General features: G+C 44.2%; 2 protein-coding genes and 1 non-coding gene across 4 annotated transcripts in view; all 3 read right to left on the bottom strand.

Annotated features, from left to right (window-relative positions):
- Positions 1-23913, bottom strand: part of FYCO1 (FYVE and coiled-coil domain autophagy adaptor 1) — a 221008-nt gene extending 197095 nt beyond the window's left edge. The window contains exons 1-3 of one of the 2 annotated variants that reach the window (XR_005593566.1): positions 23799-23913; positions 17794-17855; positions 16686-16689 (exon numbers count right to left, since the gene is read on the bottom strand). The gene's annotated coding sequence lies outside the window, so the exon portion shown is untranslated. Of the gene's footprint in view, positions 1-3342; positions 3391-16685; positions 16690-17793; positions 17856-23798 lie in introns of those variants that run through there. The other variant, XR_005593563.1, reaches the window with a different exon arrangement.
- Positions 6520-8971, bottom strand: XCR1 (X-C motif chemokine receptor 1). Its single transcript, XM_039522245.1, has one exon. It carries the CDS (start codon positions 8800-8802, stop codon positions 7759-7761), a length of 1044 nt encoding a protein of 347 aa, XP_039378179.1. The 5' UTR covers positions 8803-8971; the 3' UTR covers positions 6520-7758.
- An 873-nt stretch (positions 23914-24786) lies between the features above and the next one.
- TRNAC-GCA lies at positions 24787-24858 on the bottom strand. The gene has a single exon. It is a non-coding gene; the product is annotated as a tRNA-Cys (tRNA).
- Positions 24859-25803: the final 945 nt, after the last annotated feature.

The following is a 25803-nucleotide window of genomic DNA, read 5'->3' as shown; positions in this document are numbered from 1 at the left end:
TAGAACAGACAGACACATAGATAACAGAAGCCTGTATTAAGCCAGCCTGATCCTTTTGTTCAGTGTGTTACCGATCCACTTTATCAGCTGTCAAAAGGGAAGTTGCTTTTGGTAAACTAAGCAGGCTCGGTTGCTGCTGCTGCAGCATGGCATTGCATATCCCTTGCACTTTGCAGCAATAAGTGACGTTACCCTGGTGCTTATACACTCCGGTGACTGGCATTCTATAAGTACCTTAGATTAGACAGATAGATGGCAACCACAATATAGCAATGGCTGAAAAAGGTTAAATCAAAGAATAGAAGACGCAACATAAGATTGTGGGTGTAACAAAAGTTTGCAAACACTGTTGCAGCTGAACAAATCATATTAGAGACCCACATTTAGCAACCAATTTTTAGATTGTGTAAACACCTCCTCCGCCCTGCCCTGAGTTTTGTGATTCTTTTTTTTTTTTTTGTTATATTTTGGAAAAAAATTGTCATTTAAATTATTCATCTGCAGGTTTTGCAGCCTAAAAACCGCGGAGTTAGTGCACGAGATCCTAAAAATAAAACTGACTAGTAACAAAAGTAGAATTGCAAGAATTAGTCTATTTTCATTGACCAAGAAAGGAGAAACGTAAAAAGTAAATAATAGTGAAAATTACATTGGATTTGAAAAATTCCCTCCATTTTAATCAACGAAGGAGTATTAGTTGATAAAGACTACGAGGTTCATAAAATTTTACCCAACCATGTCCCTTTAAAAGGATGCTGTCAGCTTAAAAATCTAATAATAAAATTACTCGAGTTAAAAGTAGTTTTAGGTACTACCTTGCCTTGGTGTCCACCCAGCAAATTCTGTAGTTTTACAATCACATTTGCTTGCATTTTTAACGGACTACTCTCCTGAGTTTCTGTGTTAGGCTGTGGTCCTGGAAATACTTCTGTATGCAAGTAAGACTTTACACTATGGCCCAGATTCCCATTTACATTAAGGCCCCTTTCTACACCTCTCAGGCAATATAAATATATTACACCCACTTTAAGGCCACTTTACACTGTCAGAAAGGTGTATAAAGGGGCTTCTGTATAAATAAGATTCAGGTTTCATGACTAACTGACTAGAGGAAAATGTGAAATCAACTATACACTCAGTGCTGTCAATTGCATAAAGTAAACAAACTGAAACATTTGAAAAAATATTTTTCTCTAATCTTTTTTCAGTCATAGTAATCTTACTTTTTAACAACAGTAAACAATTTTTTTTCATAACAGAACTATGATTTTTTTAAGTGAGGGTGCCCCTTTAAGGATCTCTGGAAAACTGTAAGAAGGACATCTTGTACACAGTAGTACATTTGTGTAATTAAACATTGTTCTTAAATCTGTTAAAATATAAATGCCCCCTTCCAGGGACTTTATCTTCTCTACTGCATATTCCATTTATGCAGATTCAGAACTAAAGAACACCCCTACAGTAGAAACAACGAGGAGTCCTTGTGGCACCTTAGAGACTAACAAATTTATTTGGGCATAAGCTTTCGTGGGCTAGAACCCACTTCATCAGATGTATGAAGTGAAAAATACAGGAGCGGGTGTAAATACATGAAAGGATGGAGGTTGCTTTACCAAGTGTGTGATCAGTGTAACAAGATAAATCCACCTACAGTAGAATTAATCAGGACACCATAAATTCAATTTTTGTGCACTGAAAGTTAATCACAATCTGTGGTGGTGAAGTGACGGGTGGGATCAGAGTTGAAGAACTCAAGTATCCACTCTTTGTGCTCTAGAATCAGAAATGTAGGGCCTGATACTTCAGATTTATACCAGTATGAAAGGAGTAACTCCAAGAAAGTCAATGAAGTTACATGGCTGTTTAAACAGTGTGAGAGGAGAATCAGGCACTAAATTCCATATATGTTATTAAAAGTGCAATGAATTCACCAGCCTTTTCTTCTTTTCTTATATGCAGCATAACTCCACCACATGCCAGCTGGCCAGAACAGGGTCTCTCTAGTCGAGAAGAATGCAAAGTGCATGCCAATAAAAACAGATCATAATTTCTTAAAGCTATCACTTTTTTTTATACCTGTCTAACAGGTATGTGCAACAGGGTAAACAATAGCAGGAATGCTGCAGCTAAATCCTCAGACGTTCTGGAGTGAGACCAGGCTGGCTTTGTGCAGACAAAATCCTCGCTGTCATCAGTAAATATGCCTACACAAGGACTGCGGTGAACATTTACATGTCAGCATTTCATAAGTCCGGGAGAGGGGCGGGGGTAGAGAGAGATTGGTGTGCACATTTTCTACAAAATGTCCAAACAAGTTGCTCCTCCAGAAAATTTGCCAAACTCTCCTCTAATGATTAGATTATGATTAGTTTATGAACAATCAAAGACAAGTTTACACTTTGGAGAAACACAGAACTTTTTCACAATTCTATTTGGGAGAAAGATAGACATTGTTATTATTTCTGATGTCTACAGCATTTCACAGGCATGTAAAAACACTTCCCTGCCGTAAAAAAATCTTCCAATCCAAACATCAGTTATAGAACTGAACTATTACAGAGAGCACCTCACACAGGGACAGAAAGAGAGCAAGACTCCTCAGTGTGAACAAGGGACCGAGAGGGAGGCAGAAGCGGCAGCAAGGGAGAGTTGGGAGTGACAGAAGAATGATGACGGGAGGAAGGCAGGGGAAAGCAGGGGAGCTTTGACGTAGCATCCCGCGTATTGCTTGCTAATGGACTGGGCGACACGTCTTCATGTCGTTTATTCTGCTTCCTGACAAGGTTTAAACCAGGCATGAAAAACGACTGTCAGCTGCTCCGCCAGAAGCTGTTTAGTGTTAGCTGGCGACGAGAAGAAAAAAAATCTACCTGTTACACAACACGCGGAAACTTGCTGGGGAACAGTATCACACCCCTGCCACCTTGTGAGAGTCACAAATAGGGACGGGGGGGAAGCAGGGCGCTGAAGTGAGCGCTGGAAGTGACAGTCCCGGGAGAGCCAGAGTTTGGGAAGCTGCAGAGGGGCAAAGTTTTGCGGAATTGAAGCTTTGCCCGCCACACACGGGGGCTCGGGCACGTGCAGTCCGGGGGGGTGGGGGGGGTGTCTCCCTACAGCAACACCCCCCACAGCACGGGTCGGCGAGACACCACCAGCCGCCAAGTGACAAAGTCAAAACAAAACGAAGTGACGTCTCCTGTCCCACAGAACGGAGCCTGCCTGGCCCCGCCGGCCCCTGCCTCGCCCCCTCAGCCAGGCCACGACTCGGGGGCGGGCGGGGCGGGCACTGTAGTTACAGGGGGGAAAATAAGTCTAGTCCACAGAGGGGAGAAAGTACATTACCTCCGCCTAGGCAGCCATTACATAGGAATACATTGGAGGAGGTTTTACTACAACTCCCATGATTCCCCTGGCCTACAGCTCCCATGAGTCCCTGGTCCCTGCCTCTCTTTAACCCTTTAGTTGCAGGGAGTAACTGATCATACCTGGAAAGAACGGGAGTACTTGTGGCACCTGTTCTTTCTGCGGATACAGACTAACACGGCTGCTACTCTGAAAACTGATCATACCTAGTTCTTACCAGATACTTTTTATCGGCAGTTCTCGAAGCGCTTTGCTAAGTTGGGTGAACACCATTCCTCCCGCCTCCCCCACCCATTTTGCAGATGGGGAATTTCAAGCATAAAGAGGCGAAGTGACTTGTCACACAGCAGGTCTGTGGCAAAGTTGGTCCTACAATAAAGGCAATACTGATGCTGAATTTGTTACTTCAGAATCATTGTCAGAATAGATGGTGAATAGAGCTGGTCAAAAAATGACTGTTGAAACTTTTTTGGTGGAAAACGGCACTTAAATGACGTAGACATTTGTGCAGAAAAATATATCATCCCTCTGGTTTTAAAATGAAAGTTTTTAAATTAAAAAAAATTAAATGAAAACACCTAGCTAGCAAGGGCACAGGGAAACTTTCCAGTGGCCCCAGCATGGGAGTGAGCATTTCCAAAGGGGCATTTTTCCTCTGTAGATGTACATGGCATTTGCCTTAAGACTGGCCTTCACCTAATTTCACATACAACCAATGAAGATCCTTTTTAACCTTTATGCTACTCTCCAGATTGCTTGAGTATCAGTGGCAGAACTCTCAGGTATCACTACATCCATGTGAGCCATTGCTCACACAAACAAATAAACAGAGGGGAATGGAAGTGTGGTTCCAAGGTCTCTGGCCCTGCCCATTATTTGAAAGGGTTTTCCTTTTACTTTTCTGACGTATAAACTACTGGAGAACACTAATAATGTAATTTAGCCAGTTATCTGCAAATTACCAAAGGAAATACAGCTGCAGTACTCACATCACTCAAACCTAGAGTCAGAAGTGCATACCTTGGCTCAGATAGGTAGCACTTTGGCCTACCCAGAATTCATACTTCCTTGTAGTGGCTTATAGTCCATATTCTTGTTTTGGATAATACATTTATGTATAGAAAGACAGTGTAGCCTAGTAGATGGAGTAGTAGACTGGGACTCAGGAGAGCTGGGTTTGTCATTAACCCTTGGGCAAATCACTTCTCTTCTCTGTACCTTGGTTTTTCCATCTGTAAAATAGGGATAATAAGATTAACCTCCTCGTAAAGCACTTTGAGATCTGTGGGTGTAAAAACTGTTATATAAGAGCTAGATATTTTATATTATAGTAGCGTCTGAGAACCCCAGTTACAGACCAGGGCCCCAGTGAGGTAGGCACTGTACAGGCAAGTAACAAGCTCACAGTCACATAAAAAACTGCAAATACTTCAGGTACAGTTTTAATAGGAATTAATCAAAGACAGAAAATACAAAATGTTACATGTTATTCTGCAATAGTAAAATTCAATTTTCTTTACATACTCCATTTTCAGAAATACAGATATCCTAACCAAAACACACACAAGTTAAAAATCAAACAAATTTAACTAAACTGTTTAATGCTAAAAAACAGAAACAAAAAACCAAACTGAAAAACAATCCACATGGTTAATCTTATTCCTCTATTATATTGTCCAGCCTTATACAGGGTATGAAATAAAACCAAAGAAAGAATTATAAAGGGTGCCTCATAGCATCTGTCATAGTTAAGTTTTCAGAATCTTTTGAATGATGCAGACAAACAAGGACTTATTTTACTCTTGTTTACACTGGTGTAGCTTTGTTGAAGTCAATGGAACTATTCCTGGAGGTACTCCTGAATCAGACCCATTTTCCTTTGGGTAGTCTTCATCTGTATAGCTGAAGGCATTTTTGCCCTGATTTAAAGTCTATTGAAGTCAGTGGAAAGAATCTTCTTGATTTCAGTGGTCTTTTGATGAGTTCCTTTGGCTGGAATCCTCCACCCCAAGCCAAGATACCTCAGCTAAAGACAATGGAAAGGCTTATCATCCCAAAAGCGTTAGCTTTACTGAGAGGGTAAACTCACTCATGTTTAATGGGATGGATGGATTTCCCCAGAGTAACTCAAATGCATGGTGGACAGATTGAGAATTTAGTTGTGGTAGCTGAATTCAGGCACAGACTAAAAAGGTACAGTGAAACATTTCTTCAACCCCCCCCCCCCCCCAGAATCTGTTGCCTACTAAAGGTAAACTTTAACTACAGATCAGATTAAACTGTAGTGGGAACCACATGGGAATGCTGTAAAGTGGTTGCTTAGGAAAGGGGGTTACCAAATGGAATCAAGAACTAGTTCAGGGTTCATTGCAAAGAACTACATAAATTCAATGTTATGTTTGAGAGTCTACACCAAGGTTAAGAAATTGCAAGCACTGTTTTCCAGAGCATCTGTAATGTGAGTAGGCAACAAATGTATTACTCATGGCTTGGAGGGAAAATACAGGTTGAAAACGTGGCAGAGTGTCAGTTCTCCTGAAAATCTTCAGTTAATACTTCTTGATTTATGTGTTTAACACCTCAATAATCCCATTGCAATAATATATAGTTTTGTATTGAAAATACATAAAAAACCCAAGTCAATTGAATTAACAATTTAAAAATACATTTGCATTTAAAATGATTGTTGCAGGAGGTCAGACTAGATCAGGGGTCTCAAACTCAAATGACCATGAGGGCCAGTACATTGGCCAGAGGGCTGCATTTACTGACACCTCCCTCCCGCCTCCATCGGCCCTGCCCCCACTCCAAACCCTTCCATGAGGCCCTGCCCCTGCCCCGCCTCTTCCCACCCCTTCCCTGCCCCCATTCCAACCCCTTCCCCGAAATCCCCACCCCAACTCCGCCCCCTTCCTGCCCCCAAGGGGTGCAGGAGGGATGTGGGGTGTGGCGGGGGCTCAGGGCAGGGAGTTGGGATGTGGGGTGCAGGACGGGTGATGGGTGTGGTGGGGGGTCAGGGTGTGCAGGGTGTGGCAGGGGGATCAGGGCAGGGGGTTGGGGTGCAGGAGGGGTGCAGGGTGCAGCAGGGGGTCAGGGTGCAGGAAGAGTGTGGGGCGTGGCAGGGGGCTCAGGGCAGGGGGTTTGGCTGCAGGAGGGGCTCAGGGAGCAGGCTCCGGCGTGATGCACACTGGGGGCAGGGCAGGCTCCCTGCCTGTCTGCCTGCCTGCCCTGCCCTGCCTCTGCGGCGCTCTGGGAAGCTGATGGACCCTGCAGAAGGAGGGGTGCAGGGGTATGTGTGGCACTGCCCCCAGCAGCTCCCATTAGCCGCGGTTTCCCGTTCCCAGCCAAGGGGCTGGGGGAAGTGCCTGAAAGCTTTGTGCTTTGGGCACAAAGCTGTGTGCATGCAAGTGTTTGCACATGCCTAAATGCTGCATATAAATATCAAAAAGCTCACACACCAAATCAGGTATTTGCACACATAGGTAGGTGCCTAACTTGGCTAGACGAAGATGCAAATACCCGAGTTGCATAGGCACATCTCGTATTTGTATGCATACGCTGGTATACTCAAACATGTGACAGGTTTCAGAGTGGTAGCTATGTTAGTTTGTATCAGCAAAAAGAATGAGGAGTACTTGTGGCACCTTAGAGACTAACACATTTATTTGGGCATAAGCTTTCGTGGGTTAATAGATGAAGTATTTTAAAAACCAGCTGGAACTGCAAAACAAGCATTTACATTAAGACCTACTATTCTAACTTTCTAGAGAAAAAACATTTATTTTACAAATAAAGGAAAATATCTATTGAGATATCACTATCAAAACAAGAAATGAAGCAGACTGATTCTTCACTCTATACTATGACTTTACAAGAATTAAGAAAGTATTAACACGCTCATTAACTTAATTCCTTCTACCACGCATCAACCACCAAAACTTCCTATTAAGGATCAGAAAATGGGTTTGTGTTAAGCTTACAATATTAATAGCTTTGTACACAGCAACAGTGAAAAGTTTACCTTGAAAACATCAGGTATTCTGACTTATGTAGCTACTGCCAACTAATAAAACCTGGCTTAATCCCAAGTAGAGACAGTGGGTGAGTTCTGGTCTCATTTACTCTGCTTCAATGGTATTGGATATGATGGAATTGCAGGAATGTAAGTGAGAGCAGAAATTGGCCCCTTAACTAGAAAAGCCTAGAGATGATATCTGTAAATAAAATAGATGGTTACCCCCTCCCCATGGAAATACATTTTCTATTATTTCTCAACAACTCAAATATTCACAAAGAATAAATTTGTGTCATCAGGTGAATGCCTCTAAAATCAACTGTTATTCAGATTTTAAAGCCATTAACATTTCACTCATGCTTAGCACTGCAGAGCAGCCTTCAGTAAATGGAAGCATCTTCATAGTGGAATTTGCCATGAGAATAAATCCTGGGGCTGGAGATTTTCCCATTATTGCATGGCCAGAGGTAATTGCATAGGTGCATCAAATGTCTTCTGAATTTGACCCCAACAAATACATAGAGCACAGGGTTGAGGCAGCAGTGGGAAAAGGCAATTTTGCGGCTGATATAGAAGGCATATGCAATGTTTTTTTGAATCTCACAGTTCAGAAAGATGTAATGAGCTGGCAAAGTTTGCAGGAAACAGAATATATTATAAGGTGCCCAACTCAGGAAAAAAGCTACCACAATGGTAAAGATGAGTCTCACAGTTCTGTGCTTCCTATGAGATCTTGTTCTGAGCAGAATTTTCAGTATCTCGACGTAACAAAATACAATAACAGCAAAGGAAAAGAGAAAGAAGACATTTCGCTGATAAATTTCTACCGTTTTCCAATGGGAGTCAGTGTAATCGCAGGTACTGAAACCATCCAGATCAGTTTGCACTTGGGTGAAAATCATCTCAGGAACCACAACTAATATGCTAGCAGCCCAAATGGCCAAGCTCACCTGAATGCCACACTGGCGTGTCTGAGTACTCAAGGTCGACAAGGGGTTCACCACTGCCGTATACCGGAGAATAGTCATTATGGTCAAAAAGACAATACCACTGTAGTAGCTAATGGAGAAAACAGCATTCACAGCCTTGCAGAGGAAATCACCAAAAATCCATCCATGCAAATGATACACGATCCAGAAGGGCAGCATGCAAGAGAAGACCAGGTCGGAGATGCAAAGGTTCATGATGAAGATGTTTGTTAAAGACACAAGGCTTTCATACTTCATTAGGATCCATAACACCAAACTATTTCCCAGCAGGCTAAGAACAAAAGCAAGAGAGTACAGGATGGTAGTGAGATGGGCACCAAATGCGTGGAGGTCATCCATTTCACACACATTACCAGTGCCATTATAATTAGTGAAGTTCCCATACTCATCAAAGTAGTCTGGAAATGAGTTTAAGTCAAAGTTGGATTCATCCATTTGGATGTATGAACCTAAATGACACAAATGGAACTGTCAAGAAGACCCTTGATCACAGAAAAATCATAAAAATCTGTCAAATATCAGAGGGGTAGCCGTGTTAGTCTGGTTCTGTAGAAGCAGCAAAGAATCCTGTGGCACCTTATAGACTAACAGATGTTTTGCAGCATGAGCTTTCGTGGGTGAATACCCACTTCTTCGGATGCAAGCAGAAATCTGGTTGCTTTGCGGGGGTTCAAGCTCTTGTAGCTTGCAATGAACAAAAATAGAGAAGTGAAAGTGTGGGGGTGGTAATGTTACGTATTTACTGTGAGAAACTGGAATATGATCACAAATGGAATTTTACATTAATAGAATAATAAGCACAGACTTTAATTCTTGCATTTTTTAATTAGTTAAAATTCAAAGTCTCAAAAGCAAGTTAATCAGTTTGCACATTATAGCTGCCAACAATTGAATATTTTACCTGGGATAATTCCAGCTAGAATTGTGTGCACACTGATTTATATTAAAGAACAGTTATCAGGACTTCAGAACCCACCCAGTTTTTATACTGTTCTGAAAAGATATTTAAATTCCATTTAAAATTCTCTGAATTCTACACTCTTTACCCAACACGTGATCCTGTTTCAAGATTCAATTCTGCAGAAACTTATAAAACCAAGCAAATTTCCAATGCCAGTATAGAAATAGATAACAAATACAAATAGATTAACATTAGTAATGAGAGGATTTTCAAATTGGTATTCTAAAAGAGAACAACTTGCAGCAACTGCAAACACTTTTGCATGATATTGAGTTGGAAGTGAACACGTTGAAGACAACGTGGATGCAGAATGAGCCTTGTTCAGAAGGAATCATCACTGTAAATGGGAAAGAAATTGAGGAGGTTGACAAATATATTTATCTTGGTCAGCAGCTGAGAAGAGACAACTCGTTCAAAGGGGAATGCAGTAGGAGGAGAAAGGTGGAGTGGGCAAGTTTCAACGAAATAAAGACGTCTTTAATGGATGGTGAGCTGCCCATGAAGAAAAGGAAAGAACTGTTTAACTCCAATGTTCTGCCAGCAATGATATACAGAGCAGGAAGCTGGTCAACAATGAAAGTGAAGAAAGAAAAATTTGCTGTCCCCCAGAAAGCAATGGAAAGGCAAATATGTAAGATTTCACTCCGTGATCACATGAGGCGATCAGAAGGTGTCCAGAGGTGAATGATGTAGTGCAGGCGATGTACGACGCAAAGCAAAGATGGGCGGGTCATGTAGTCTGCAGGCAAGACAATAGGTGGACAATCCGCATCAGTGACTGGATCCCCAGAGACCACAAGCGATCGCTGGTCAGACCAAAAGTGCACTGGGCCGATCCCATGACAAAACTCTTTGGCTAGAAACGGAAAGAATGTGCTCACAACAAAATAGAATGGTGAGGCGTCAACTTGTGTTCGTGGAGGGATGGACGAGGACAAGCCAGACAAAGGTGATCCTAAAAGATACAATTGTGTTGATCCAATGGTGTTGAAGTCAACAGAAATTTAGTCACTGATTTCAATAGGAGCAGAAACAGACTCATGATGTTGCTGCATTTCCCTCTTCTCTACCTTCCTTTCCTGAACTTTTCTCCTTGAGTCTTTCCTTGTGTTGTTCCCTTTGACTCACTATCTGTGACTTTTACAGTAATGCAAATCTGAAGGAAAAAATCTCATGGATCATTTACGGGCTTTCCTTATTTACACGAGTAGTCCTATTTGTTGCAGGAGTGCTCTATGGCTGTGTATATGTAAATAGTTAATAGACAAAGTGCTAGTGGATGGTGCTCAAGAACATGGAGCATAGTTCCTAGGTTCTGTAGGATCAGTAAAACCTGTGTACTGCCAATGACTTCCTCTGTGCCGATGTTTAAAAGAAGCTCTTATGACCATTGACTTCAGAAGGCAACCTGTAGGAACTGGCCCAGAGTTTATCGCTTTAAGACCAAAAGTGGCCTCTGATTTTGTATGCTTCAGTTCTGGTGAGCCCAACTTAGGATACCTATAGCCAGATTCTTCCAGAAGTGTTAAATTCCCAGAGCCTTAGTTGAGTCAACGGGAACAGCAGGTGATCAGCACTTCTGAATATCAAGTCTATGAGATTTCAAGTGTGGCCTCTGTTATAAATGACCATTTTTACTATTGATAGCTTCTGTGAGTGATGCCACCATTCCCTTTTCTGCTACACATTGATTTATAGGAAGGGCAAGGTGATTTTTCTTTTTAAATGATTATGAAACTGGGATCTTTTACTGGTATCATTCAAATGAAATGGAAGTCAATAAATACGTGACAGATGAATGTTTGAACCTTACAACTCCTGACTTTGATTAAGACCTAAAATTAAAGGGCAAAATTCTGCCCTGATGCACACCTCAGACACTGACCTATTTGCTGGTGTTGGGAGGTCACAGTTCTGAGAAGAATTTGTACCAGTAACTCTCAGGGTATGCCCTAAACAATAATACCATCAGTCATTGGCATATTCCCTGTCAGCAGCAGTGGCCTCTTCACTCAGGGGGCCCATGGCTCAGTAACCCATTGTAAGAACCTGCAGGACTAGAAGTGGGAGTCCTAGGGGGTGTTAGCCCACTGACCCCTCCACATCACCCCAGGAAGGTTATGCTAGACTCTTGCCAGAGGACCTTGTGAAGCTGGGACTAGCAGGAAGAACCGCACAGCAGGACCTGAGTAGCAGCTCCTCCCAGCCCACTGATTGGCTGGCACTAGTACTTAAGCCAGGAAGCCATGACAGGGAGTTGTATGAGCAACAATTCAGACTGCCTTGCTTCAGACCCTGAGTGTGGGAGATCCCAGACTCCAGCTTCTGAGCCTGCGGCCCTGCCCAAACCTGACTCTTGATTTACCCTCTGGCCTGTCTTGGACTCTGACTTCCCAGTACCTGGCCCTGCCTGCCTGCTGATACCTGACTCCTGGTTTGCCCTCTTGCCTGTCTCAGACTCTGATCTTCTGGTACTGACTCAGCTTGACTCCTACTCTGACCATTAGGTCTGATTGACCACCCAAGACCTGGTCGTGACACCCCTGGGTTATGGTAGCCACTCACTCAAAGTTGATCAGACAGGCCTCTGTACTTAGACAGGGTGGAGCTGGAACTGCTGCTTGAAGTAGCCAACTTGTCCATGGTGACATGCCCCTGAAATAATTGCTTCTGAAACTGCTCTTGCAGTTGTTGTGCTGTTATCTGGGCCTGCCAAAACTGCTGTTGGCCTGCTTTCTGGGCCTGCTGCTGACATACTAACCATTTCAGGAGGGCCTGAAACCCAAATTGACAAAAAGTTGGCAACAGTCTCTAGCCGTTCTCCTGCTATGCTGTTTTACAAGCAATAAACTAAAATATACAAACCTAAAAAGTATCAGCTCTCCAGAGTAGCTTTTAAGTTTCCTCAGAGCTCCCTACTTTGGATTCTGGTTAGCAGTTCTGGAAAAGAGAACTGCTTCACCCTCATTAACCCTCCTTAGGATATCAGCAAGGCTTCTAGGTTCCCTCCAAGAGAGACCCAAAGATGTGTGGAACCCCAGCATACACAGAAACAGAAATTGGAAAATAACTAGGTGATGACTGGGCTGGGCCTGTGGACTTCAGAGAGGAGACAGACATGCAGGGTCATTGTAAAAACATTTTAAAATAGCCTTAGAGCAGGTCATAACCCTGTGACCAAATAATTCACAAGAAATAGTGCTTGATGAAAACTAACTTGTTCCTGCTCTAGCCTCACAAACATCAAGCAAGGAGCACTGAAAACCCAAGACATCACAAACCAGGCAATCTTTGGTTAGAGGCACAGGTACTTGCTACTTAATAAAATGGTAGTTAGGCACCTAGGCACTTCTGAAAATCCCACAAAGCGCCTCTCTGCAGCCTTAGGCACCTAAATACCTGTAAGGGCCAGATTGTCAGTCCTCCTTGCTTTACATTCAATATGAGACTCCCAGGATCAAACCCCAAGTCTTTCTTCACTTTGCTCTTTCTTCCTAAGAACACACTACTGTGCATGGGGGTATCAATTAAAATGCATATGGGGCAGGCAAACACTGGGGGTGATTAACACACATTTTGCCTTGATGTTTCAGTTACCAGCTAAATGCAGATAACACCACTATTGGAAGTGAAATTACTCAGGATTTATACTCATATAACCAAACTGAATTTGGCTCTGAAGGTAGAAATTTCCCTAATTTTTGCCATTAGGACACATATGAAGAGAACAAAATACATTGTTCTAGTTAGAATAATTCCTACCATTGTTGCACATTTACGAATATTGTTTTAATTGTACACAGGTGGTAACATTAGCTTCAGCTATTAATTAATACCAAAAACAAAAAAACTTCTTCTTTTTCCTACATTTGCTGTTCTCAGTGGTTATATTGTTTTGTTCCAAACTTCTTTTTTTTTTCTTCAACACACCTTCTGGTAATGTCACAAATGAGGAAATATGACTTTCACTAATATAGGAAGATGTTTTAGAATAAACCTCACATTTTCTTCTAGCAGTTTCATTCATAATTTCAAAACTACATGAACTATGTGTTAAAGATGGTGATTAATTTAAGTGTAAAGATTTGCAGTACAATGATATGTAATAATAATGTGGTTGTATAATAAGCACCATCCACTTACAAGACACAATTATAGGCATTTTTAGGCTTTAAACAGCCTTTAGACTGCCTGCTGTGTGGGTTTTTGTCTGTTTTAAAACCTTCAGGAGCAAATGGGCAGCTGCTGTAAGCTCATTTAAGCCAGTGGAGTTACAAGGATATGCAGGGACACACATTAGTTTGCCAACTCAATCCTAAATAAACATGAACAGGGACTGAAAGTGAACACTTATGTGGCTGAAAAGTTTCTGTCAAAACCCAAATTTAGTTTTTGATTACATTACAATTTTCACAGAAAGTGTCTGCTTTCCTTTTAAACTTTTCATTTGGGGAGCCAGGGGAGGAGACAGGACTTTTCAGTTTTTTTGGCCGAAAACCAGAAAGAAGCTTCTTAAACATTTTAAAAACCTTATTTACTTTACATACAACAATAGTTATATATTATAGACTTATCGAAAGCAGGGCCGCCCAGAGGGGGGGGCAAGAGGGGCAATTTGCCCCAGGCCCTGAGCCCCACGGGGACCCCCACCAGAGTTTTTCGGGGCCCCTGGAGCGGGGACACTCACTCGCTCTGGGGGTGCCTGGCAAACTCTTGCGGGGCCGGACGCAGGAGCTTCTTCGCTCCCAGTCTTCGCCGGCGGGGGGTCCTTCCGCTCCGGCGAATTACCGCCGAAGACTGAGCGGGACCCGCCGCCGAAGTTCAGCCCGGTCTTCGGCGGTAATTCGGCGGCGGGGGGGCCCTTCCGTTCCGGGACCCGCCGCCGAAGTGCCCCGAAGACCCGCGGCGGGGACCCCCCGCCGCTAAATTACCGCCGAAGACCGGGCTGCGCTTCAGCGGCGGGTCCCGCTTCGGCGGTAATTCGGCGGCGGGGGGGGGCCGCCGCGGGTCTTCGGGGCACTTTGGCGGCGGGTCCCGGAACGGAAGGGCCCCCCGCCGCCGAAGACCCCAGGCCCCCGGAATCCTCTGGGCGGCCCTGATCGAAAGAGACCTTCTAAAAACGTTAAAATGTATTACTGGCACGCTCAACCTTAAATTAGAGTGAATAAATGAAGACTCGGCACACCACTTCTGAAAGGTTGCCGACCCCTGATCTAGTACAAGAGATGCATACAATGTACAGTCTAGTGGTAGCTTTTCATACCTTTAATTTGATTGTTTATCTTCATCAATATGTAGCTGCTCTTGCAGTTTGATAAATGTTTTAATTTCTTCTCATCCATGTTACCTTACCATAGATAGATGGTCTAGACTGGAGGCAACATGCACCGTAAATAATCATCTATACATAAAATTGCACTAAGTTAAAAGTGGTGGTGGGTTTTTTTTAAATGATTTGGTTATAGCAGTGCAAGTTTGGATGTAGACAAGGCCTAAGAAAATTCATATTCAGATCTCCAAGAGGTAGGCCGAGTCTGCACACAGATTTTGTGTCAGTACAGCTATATTGGGTAGGGTGTTATTTTTTTTAACCCAAAAAAGTTATACCAGTACAACCCACTGGTGTGAACACAGTTATATTGGTATAAGGATTCCTTACAGATATCTAGCTGCTTATACATCAAGGGGGCTGTGCTTCTTTCATTATACAGGAATAGCTAAAATGGTACAACTTTTGTCTTTAGACAAGCCCTTAGCATCAGCCACAATGCTTAGAATTCTTTTCATGAAAGTAATTTTATGTAGCTAAAAGAACTAAGAATAATTCTAACTGTGCACATGCAGTTTTGCATGCCTTAGTTAAGCATGCAACTGAAGGCTAACATCTTCTGAAAAAATGAATTCCAAAAATAAAGTTGTGGGCCTAATTCTCTTCTTAACTACACTACTGTAAATCAGGAGTCACGCCCTTGAGGTCAATGGAGTTATTTGCATGGTAAAGCTGGTATGAGATCAACTTGAGTACTTAGATGTGTGCTCCAGTCTTTATTTTAAGATTATGCTTTAGAACCTTAGCCTCTTAGCAGAAACATACATATGTATTAGATAGTATTATCTCAGGTTAGGAAGAGAATAAATATAAAACTTCATGTAATTAAATGCCAAGGAAGCCTGTGTCTTTGGGCAAACCAAACCAAGGCACTTTGACCTAGCAATCTACCCTTGCCTATGGGGTACAGAGACAAGGGCCAATGCCAGGCACAGGGGAAGGAGCTGCAGAAGGCATCCAGAAGACTGAGAACAGCCTCAAGGCTGATGCTGTTCCCAGGACCATCCCCATTACAAACAGCTCTATGGCATACTGACCAGAACTTCCTGACAAGCACAGTGGGCACTCCCGCTTGAAATGGCAACCGAAGAGGAGATGACTGATAGCAGGGACACGGACTCTGCCAGATTGACTAACAGACCCACAGATCCTGCCAGACAGACCGAGCTGGACCCACAGAGCCAATTCATCACTAAGGAAGGGGATTCAGATAGATGTGACTTAGTAGGACTGGCCCGTTAGTGCAGGCCATTTTGTTTGTTTACCCTAGAGCCCCTGAAATATCACCCTCTTCTCAAAATGGTAGTCGACAGCTTCCAGGGACTAGCCCGTTTATTTTAATAAGCATCAAACGGCAGTACCCCAAAAAGTCGGAAACCAGCTAAGAAGCATTCCTAAATACATAGTTCTGCGAAACAGAAGCTAAGCACTTGCACGGATTCCAACCAGCATTCCCAATACGTTCTTCTACAGTACATGTGTTGTGTGATTTCATGCAGCTTTTGAGACCCAAAGAGTAAGAATACATTACATGCAAACCGGGGTTAGAGTCAGAAAAGAAGAAGCCATATGTGGTAGACTCATGACTCAGCTCACATCCCTAACCATTAGATATCGAAACCCTCAGCTGCTCGCAGAGAAGGCCTTAGCATACACAGCTTTGCACTCCTGTGGCACCGTTTCACAAGCCTTTCCCAGCAAATAGCATTTAATCTTGGCCCAAACATTTCTAGGCAGAGCTGCCTTGTTTTTCTCCACCACAATAGGGCACCTTCCCACGCCACTTTGTACAAACTGGATCATCCCTGTGAAGAATCTGGCAGAGCAGGGCTCTGGTTGACCACCCACCCTTTCCAGCAGGACCCTGCTGTGGCCCTTTGAGACCCTCAAAAAGGGATATATCCTCAAGGATCATGGCTGCCTGGAATTTAACAAATTCTACTATATCACCCTGAAAGTTACCCCCGCCGTCCACTCCCAGCCCCCACCCTTATGGCTAAAGGGGTTAAGCATACACTGTATACTCACCATGCTGCATCATGAAACAATGGTCACTGTGAGCCTTTAAAACAAAAAAAAGACCAACATGGGAAAACAGAATCATAGCAGTTATTCCCCACACAAACACCTAACAATGACTCTGTCCATCCTTGATCTTGGTTGGAGTATCCTGGAGGCACATCCCTTCTATGCGGGCTGACCAACTCATTATGGTAAGAAGGAAACTGACAAGGGAAGATGTGTTTTCCAAACTGGTCCAGACTGTTCACCCAGAGCCCACAAGACTCAGGAATGGCAGGAATCAGTGTTGTCCCTAGGCAGGCGCGGGGCCTGGGACAAATCAGCCTGTATGAGGCCCCTGGGGCGGAAGGGCAATGGATGGAGTCAGCCTGGCACTGGCGTGTTCCAACGGTGCTAGGACTCTGGCAGCCGGGGAAGCAGCAGGCAAGCAAGAAAAAGAAGCAACGTGAGCTTCCTGCTGGTGAATGCGGGCCCGACCCCCCACTGCCGACGCCAGCCCCCTCGCTCACTCCCGGGCCGGCCTGGCCCCCCAAACCCCTAACCCCACCTCCCAGGCTGGCCTGGACCCGCAGGCACCTCTACCCTTACCCTCCTGGGCCGGCCTAGTGCCCCTTGCATGACACACGCACACTGATGCTCGGGCCCCCCCAAAGCATGGGGCCCAGAGTGGTCGCCCCGATTCTCCATACCAAAGGGACAGCTCTGGCAGGAGTGTATGCATGAGGAGAGAAAGACAAGAAAATTAGGTTGACTTAACTGTTTCAGGCAGGGGTGTGAAAAATCCACCCTTCCCCCCCCAAGCAGCATACTTAAGCCAATCTAAGTCCCAGTGTAGACAGCACTAGGTTGACTGAAGAATTCTTCCATTGATCCAGGCTCTCAGGGAGGTGGATTACCTATGCCGATAGGAGAATCCCACCTTTTGGCGTAGATAGTGTCTACACTGAAGCAGTACAGTGCCTGTCTAACCTCGCCCTGCTACCCGGCCAGTAGCATTTCTCTGTCACTGAGATCAAGGTTGTCATCAGAAATCTCCACCCGCCCTTCAGTCTTCCAAATGCACACTCCACAACTATCCTGCATCTGCTCAGGCAATAGTTAAATCTTTCCTCACTTCTGTCCAGGTGCCAGGAATGTGGCTTCATTAGCAGGGAAAGCAAAGAGCAGACTGGGTCCCTGGGGAAGGGGAAAAAAAGAAAAATCACAATTAGCATTGCAACCTCATTTGCAACCCATTAATGTCAATAGGGCACCTCAGGAAAATGTCCTTACTTTCAACTTACCAAAAAGTCCTGTATTCCTACAGATACAAGCATCATGGCGCTTCCCCAGCTGGCCAACAATAGTGTCAGTAAGTTATCCACCAAACACATGCATGACCATGGAGAAGTACCCCTTTCCTTTTACATATTCAGAAACAAGGCAGGAGGAAGGAAGGGCCAGAATCGAGATGTGTGTCCCATTTATCACCCCATCACAATTAGGAGCCCTTGTCAACAAATCCATCTATTTCATGGACGTTGCCCAGCATGACTAGCCTGTGCAGGAGAATATGCTTATTTGTCTTGCACACCTGGATGATGACCACTGCCCATGTAGATTTTCCAACCCCAAATTGATTGGCCACTGATTGACATAAATGGGAGTTAGGCACCTAGGCCCTTTAAAAAAGAATCCACTAGGTGCCTGTCTGCATCTTGAGGTGCATAAATACCTTTGAAAGTATCTGTGTGATCACATGCAGGTAACAACTTCTCCATGTCTCGATCCCTCCCACTCCCCATGTGTAAAATAAGGTTAACACTTACCTGCTTCAGAGACATACCCACAGCCTTTAACACTTTGTCAAGTGTTTTCCTCTTTTTTGTTTGTTGGATGACTATTGAAGTGAAAAACTCAAAGTTTAGAGGTGAACAAAGATTTAGTCTCCACTCGGAAGAGCATCTGGAAAGCACATCAATTTAATAAAAACATCATGATTAAAAAAAATAAATCTATAACTAGGCTGAAGTTCAGTCTGCACCAAGAGACTGAGCTAATATATTTTATTGGACCAACATCGGTCATTGGGAGAGACAAGCTTTCAAGCTACACAGAGCTCTTCTTGAGATCTAGGAAGCACACTCAAAGTTGTCACTGCTAAATACAAGATGGTGTTTAGCATCAGGTGTTTAGACTAAATAGTTGCACGATATGCCTCAATAATAACAATGTGGGTGAAACGAGAATCATTGCACTCTCAAATGAACTTACATAGAAAAATGATAAGACAAACACACCATATGCCTCATGGGTGAGCACTTTTCAAAAAAATGATCACTCTGGGTACGTCTACACTACGGATTATTTTTCGATGCATAAACCGTTTTAAAACAATTTATAAAATTAAAATCGGTGGAGCGCGCTACAAAGCACATTAAATCGGGTGGTGGTGCATGGTCCGGTCCGCGATTTCGAGCGTTCGACTGAGCGTGGCTGTGTATGCTATATCCCTAAGCTATCCCCCCCCCGCCCGCCCCCGCCCGCCTTCCACTTCCTGATTGAGTGCCCAAAAATCAAAAATCAAAAATTGGTGGGTGGTGGTTGGGGGTCAATGTCACCCCTCCATCTGGGAAAACTTCATCAGGGAAGCATTTTTCAGCTTTTTTTTGGATTGCTTTCCCAGATGATGCCTGGGCAGATGCATGCATGGGTTGTGTTGCCGCTTGTTTGCGTCACCGTTGTGTACTAGATGCCCACAGGCAGGATTCAGCAGCGACACAGCAGCAGAAGCATTTTTTTTTTTTTGCATTTGAGAGATGATGCCAGCTGCACCATACCAAACCCCATTCTTCTTCATCCAATTGGATGATGGGATGGAACTTGATTTTGTTTTTTACCAGTTGTTTTGCTGCCCCTGCCCTGGCCCAGCCCCAGATCAAAAAGGCGCCCATTACCAGCCATTTTGCACCATCCATCCATATTAGCTGTTTGTAGCTGCTGTTGCTGTCAGCCCCAGGCCAAAAGCCAAAATAAAAAAATGAATCTGAAAATCCTCCCTCCTTTTCTCTAAAAATAGAATCAGTGCTGCTAAATATAGGCATATGTGCTAGAGAACCACCGACCCATAGACCAAGAGACAGAGACTCTGAGTGTCAGAGCCTGCAGAAAGAAGCTGCAGAGATGAATGTGCTGTATGCATGTCACAGTACCCTGCCTGCTCCCCACCTTCAGCCACCTGTTGATTCCTCTCTTCCCATCCCCCCCTTTTGTGTGATGAATTGTGTGTTGATGTAAATGAATGAATAAAAAAACTGTTAGTGAGAAATGAGAAGAAGAGGTGAGAGGAATGAGGAGAAGTCAGCAGAGCAGACATTAAGCAGTGTATAGGAGAAGCCCAGAGCATCCAGTGCACAGGAGCCAGAGCTGCCTCTCCTTTAGACATGAAGGCTGGGGAAGGGGGGGGGGGCTTGGGGGGGGGGGCTGATGGAGCATGAGTTGGGTTACATGCATGAGGATGGTTCCCATCACCAGAAAAAATAGGGCCAAATAGGCTGATGACGAGACGGGTTACCAGTCCTTTTGTACCATCAGCTGAGAGGCTGATGATGAGGATGGATTCCATCGTTGTACCATCAGCCACCCATCGCGGGGAGCAGGATGTTGGTGTTGTGAGTGCTGCACTACTCGCTCATGCTGCATCAGTCAAGAAAGATGACATGTGTGTAAAAGAGTCAGAGGATTGTTTTTTTTTTTCTTCTGGGGGGGGGGGTGGGGGTGTGTGAGTAGATTGCCCAAGCCTGAGACCACACGGACACTGTGTTTGAGCTCAGAGCATTTGGAGCAGCTCAGCAAATAATGCAAATGCAGGGAGGGCTGAAGGAGAGATAGTCCCAGTCCAGTCCCATGAGCATATCCATTTGATTTTTTTTTTTTCTTTTCCGTCGCGCACAGCACTGAGTCAGTGCACTGTGTCTGCTGGGGATTTTTTTTCTGGAGATTTTCAAAAATTCTTCTTCTTCTCGGAGCGCTGGATAGCGCTGATAGCCTGCCCTTGCCTGCCCATCCGCATGGTCCATCACGGGAGCTCTTTTTATTTTGATTTTTTTTTCATCGCCACCCATCGCTTGAGTTCCACGCGGCTGGGCAAAAAGGAAATATTCAAAAAAGTCAAGGCTTTTTTCCTGTTATCTGTATCTGACCCCTCAGTCCTTGTCCTCAAAGGAAACCTGCACAACATCTTCAAGAGATGAGCCTGGGAGCTTAAATTCATAACTTTGCTAGATGCTAAAGTTCATGGCCTGAATAAAGACACTGGATTTATGGCTTATTACAACAATCTATTACCCACTAACCCTCCTTTGTCCTATGACTACAGAGTTGTTAACTGCCCACTTAACCTTGAATGGTCTCTTGCAACATGTTAATTCCTTAGACTGAACAATCTGTTCCCCCTTGTGTTTAGCTGTGATGCTCTGAGGCCTTGGCTACTCTGGCGCTTTACAGCGCTGCACCTTTCTCGCTCAGGGGTGTGAAAGAACACCCTCCTGAGCGCAGCAAGTTACAGCGCTGTAAAGTGCCAGTGTAAACAGTGCCCCAGCACTGGGAGCGCGGCTCCCAGTGCTGTAAGCTAATCCCCTGGAGGAGATGGAGTACCTGCAGTGCTGGGAGAGCTCTCTCCCAGCGCTGACGCCATGACCACACTTGCACTTCAAAGCGCTGCTGCGGAAGCGTTTCCGCGGCAGCACTTTGGAGTTTTGAGTGTAGCCAAGCCCTGGGAACCTTTCCCAGACCCAAAGAAGAGCTCTGTGTAAGTTAGAAAGCTGGTCTCTCTCACCAAAAGAAGTTGGTCCAATTAAAGACACTACCTCACCCACCTTGTTTCTCTGGGAGTGGACCAACATATAAAGATAATACAATATTCTGGGACCAACATAGGTACAACACTACAAATAGCCAGTGCAAAGCCTCTTAAAGGAATTGGGTAAAGATAAAAACCACCAATGAAGATGTGAAAGCATACAGAGGACAATACAGTTTCAGATCTGCAAGCTGTCATGTGCATTGGTCAAGAAACAGTTCTTTATATTAAAAAGATTTTGTACATAATAGCAGAATCTGAGTGCACGTAAAATTTTCAAAAAAGGCCATCATTCAAGAGCCATAATCGCATAGAAAGTTAGTTGGACTTCAGCTCCCTCTAATCAACATTTCACAGATTTAAGAACCGCAAGTGCCTCTTAAAGCAAAATCTGCTGTTGAATGGGGTTCGTTTGTGAACACATCATCTAGGTCAGTATGTCACCAGTTAAATGGAGGAACTTAGTTGTGTTCTGTTGCTTTGCCCAACTCTATGGCTTTTTACCAACTAGAGTTGGGCTAGTAACTGATTTTTCAGATCACTGGCAGTGCCAAAAAAAAACAAACAAAAGTTGTTTCATGTCACCAACATTTTTCAAAATTTCTGATAAATGATCAATTAAATGTAGGGCATGTCTACACAGAAACATACTGTGTGGCAAGCCAGGGTGTGAACGGACAGCACATTTGCCTGCTGCGCAGCAGCTTGCCACGTGGCTAGGCTAGTGCACTGTTCATTCACAACCTGGCTTGCTACGCACTAAGTCTCCGAGTAGACCAGCCCTTCGAATCGAATGAAACATTTGGGGAAAAAGGGCTAGATTCACATGGCACCATTGGTGTCATTCACAAAACAAAGCAAAACAGCTTCAATGGGAGAGATTCACAGACACCCTCATCCAGAACAGCCAATAACTTGGTGGTTAGGTCACCAACAGGGATGCAGGTGATGACCTTGGCTCAAGTCCCTGCTCCTAGGTCTCCCATATGCCAGGTGAGCGCTGTAACCATTGGGCTGTAGGCCATAAAGGGGCATCCCCACCACCTCAGTGGGGGCTTGTGAATGGTGCCTAAATATTGGCAGTAGGCACCTAGGTCGCTTTGTGAATGTAGCCTGAAGAATTCAAATGTTTGTTTCAAAGATGTCAAAGTGAACCATTTTGACATCTCCGACTCCCCCACACCTAAACAGTTTGCTGAAATCATCACAAAATGTTTTGCTGGACCTAAAAAATGCAAGTTCAGGTGAACAAAATTTTGGCTGAAAAATTGTGCCCAGCTCTACTGTTAGCCCTGTAGCAATTCAGCTGTAGGGACGTATGAGTGGAAATGGTGGCATTGTAAGAAGTCCCATGAAAATCAAAGGGGAGAGGGTCACACACTTCCAGTGTGTAGAGCTAAGCACATTGTCAACTGGAGTGGCTCTGCCAGCAGGTTGCAGCATGACTGGTGCACCTGCCTTGATTTCCCCTTCATCAGAGTCCCCAGTAAAGTCCAAACAGTTTCTGAATATAAATATAGCCCTCACAGAATTAATGTATTATGATAAGTCCCATGCAACCAGTTCCCACAAGCATAGTCCCACCAGTACATCACCATGGTCCAGCTCTCCAGGGCCATCCCAATGACCCTCACCGCATCTTTCTCCCAGCCTTCAGCCCTTTCTAGCCCCCCAGCTTCAGCTCTCTGGCTCTGAGAGCAAGCAGGCATCTCCCTCTGCTCTGCTCAGCCTTCAGCCCTTTCTTGCCTTCTCTGGCCATGACTTGCTGGTTCAGGAAGGTCAGCAGGCCAGCCCCTCCACTGCCTTCCTGCTAATCCCTCCCTCTCTTTCCAGGGAGAGCCTACAGAGAACTCTGTGCTTCTTACAGCCTTCACTAGATACCTCCTCCAGCCGTCTGCTCTCTGGGGGTATGTCTACCCTGCAATTAAACACCCACAGCTGGTGTATGACAGCTGACTCAGACTTGAGGGATCAGGCATAAGGACTATTTGTGGTGTAGACGTTCTGACACAGGCTCAAGCCTGAGTTCAGGGACCTTCCCACATTGCAGGGTGAGGGTGCTATAGTCCAGGCTCCAGCCCAAGCCTGAACATTTACACCACCATTAAATGCCCTTTAGCCCAAGCCCTGTTAAGCCCAAGGGTTTTAATTGCAATGTAGACATACCCTGTGAGCTCTGACTCAAGAAGTCCCTTTGTCACCAGGCAAGCAGAGAAAGTCCCATGTCTGCTGCCCCTTGCCCAGATCACCCAGGCTTCCTTTCATCAAGTCTCTCTCACCTCTAGGTACAGATCCCTTCTTTAAAGCAATCTGGAGGCAGCTAACAAGGCACAGGTGCACTGGCCCTACTCCCTCTTAAAAGGGCAGTGTCACCCTGTGATATATTCTTAGCTCTTTGCAGGATAAGGTCTTAGAATGAATAACTTTTCAATCATAGCTACAGTGTTGTCATCACAATGTTACCATAGCAGCCGTTCAGTACAACAGGTTTGTTAACAAAGATATTGAAAGGGCAAAACTGGAGATAAAATGACATTTGTTGTAATGAGGAAGAAGATTTGATATGGTGTTTTTTCCATCCTCGGCTTCTTTTTTCTGAAGGTTAAAAAGACTACAGGGTGGTTTGGTCCTGTTTCATAACAGCTTCCCCTTTCTGGACTTAAAAATTAAATCCAGAATTTAGTTTTTTCTGTGATTATTATATTGTTCTTCTCCACATACCTTTACTTCTGGGTACAAAGAGCAGCACTGAACTAATGACATCATAAAGCATTCCCACATCACACCCGATCTGCCATCACACAGTTCACCTTGCCTAGGCTCCTTCTCTAGAATCAACAGAAGGACCCTCCTCCACCAAAGAAGCCATTTGGGGCATAGCCATCATTTCATTTTGCTTCTAAATTGTGGTGTCATCAAGGATCCATTGACAGATCATGTTGTGTTGTGCAGTAAACTGCATATGGTTATGTACCTGTTTACCTGATGCTGACTAATGCTATAGTCAGCTTTTAAGGCTGGTAGAGAATACTGCACATTTTGATGAGATCATGGTAGTTGATACTGTTATGTTTTCAAGGGGTTGATGGCTACCTTCAGATGAGTATTTGCTCCAAAGACAATCACGGACCTCTTTAAAGTCAAGGAGCATGGCAAGCACTCTTTCAGACTCCGTGGTAGGAGCAATTGAGACTCTTTTTGTAACTGACTCTATGTCTTAGCAGGGCTTAGAACCCCAAAACTATATTTTCATTAATACAGCTCTAAAGGGAGCACCTGGATTTGAACCAGGGACCACTTGAACTGCAGTCAAATGCTCTACCACTGAGCTATGCTCCAATATGCCTACTAGCCCCTTGGTGTGAGTTCATGTGGCTAACCTGAGCTGCTGCCAGTGCCACAGTACCCACACAGTTATTTTTAGATTGCTAGCATAAGTCTGTCTACCCCGGGCAGGGAGGCTTGTTCCTAGCTGCAGTGTGGACATTCCCCCAGAGTGCTACAAGGCACATGGTAGCTCAGAGCTAAGCTGTGTGGGCTGAGGGTAAAAGCAGGTGCTAGGACAGTGGCTGTGCAGCACACATGCATTAGTGGCAAAAAGTTGCAAGGAGAGGTTGTGAGTGTGATCCTGAGAAGAAGCAAAAGGACAGAGTGTCCTGAGCACAAAGCTCACCAGTGTGGGAGATGTGGGGGATTTCTGAGCAAGGAAACTTCCTGTTTGTTTCTACTGGGTTCAGGGAAACAGGACTAGGTACCTTTTTATAAATAAACAAGAATGTGACTCTCATTGATTTTTCATAATGGAAAAAACCCAGCAAGGCCCTGAGCAGTAGCTGATTGCTGGGGCCAAAGGGGCAGCAGCACTATGTATCCTCAACTGCCCATTGTCTTCAAAGGGAACATACATGCTGTGCTATTCAACCATAAAAGGAACAATTTTAGTTATTAACTGTTGGTTTTTTGGCAACATGAACTGAACAAATCAACTTCTTTGTTTTATTTTTAAACACAGAAAACCTGCAGACCAGTTAACTATAGGGCCCATATACTTTCAGAAGAAATGAAATATAGGTACCTTGCAAAACATTGCAAGGTCGGACTCTTTCTCAGAGGGCTCATGTCATAAACAGATAGTTAAGGGTTAAAGTCTCTTTTACCTGTAAAGGGTTAACAAGCTCAGTAGTAACCTGATGACTGACCCCCAGGAGACCAAAACAAAGGGACAGACAAAAAAAATCTCTGTGGAGGGAAGAAGGCTTCTGTGTTGTTTGTTGTTTTTGTGTC

This window comes from Mauremys reevesii, linkage group 2, assembly GCF_016161935.1.
Source record: "Mauremys reevesii isolate NIE-2019 linkage group 2, ASM1616193v1, whole genome shotgun sequence".
Lineage (NCBI taxonomy): Eukaryota > Metazoa > Chordata > Testudines > Geoemydidae > Mauremys > Mauremys reevesii.
The sequence above is the reverse complement of the archived record's forward strand: the minus strand, read 5'-3'. Positions and strand labels throughout refer to the sequence as shown.

Coding starts and splice junctions, on each gene's coding strand:
- XCR1 (XM_039522245.1), bottom strand. CDS start 8,802: ATGGATGAATCCAACTTTGACTTAAACTCATTTCCAGACTACTTTGAT.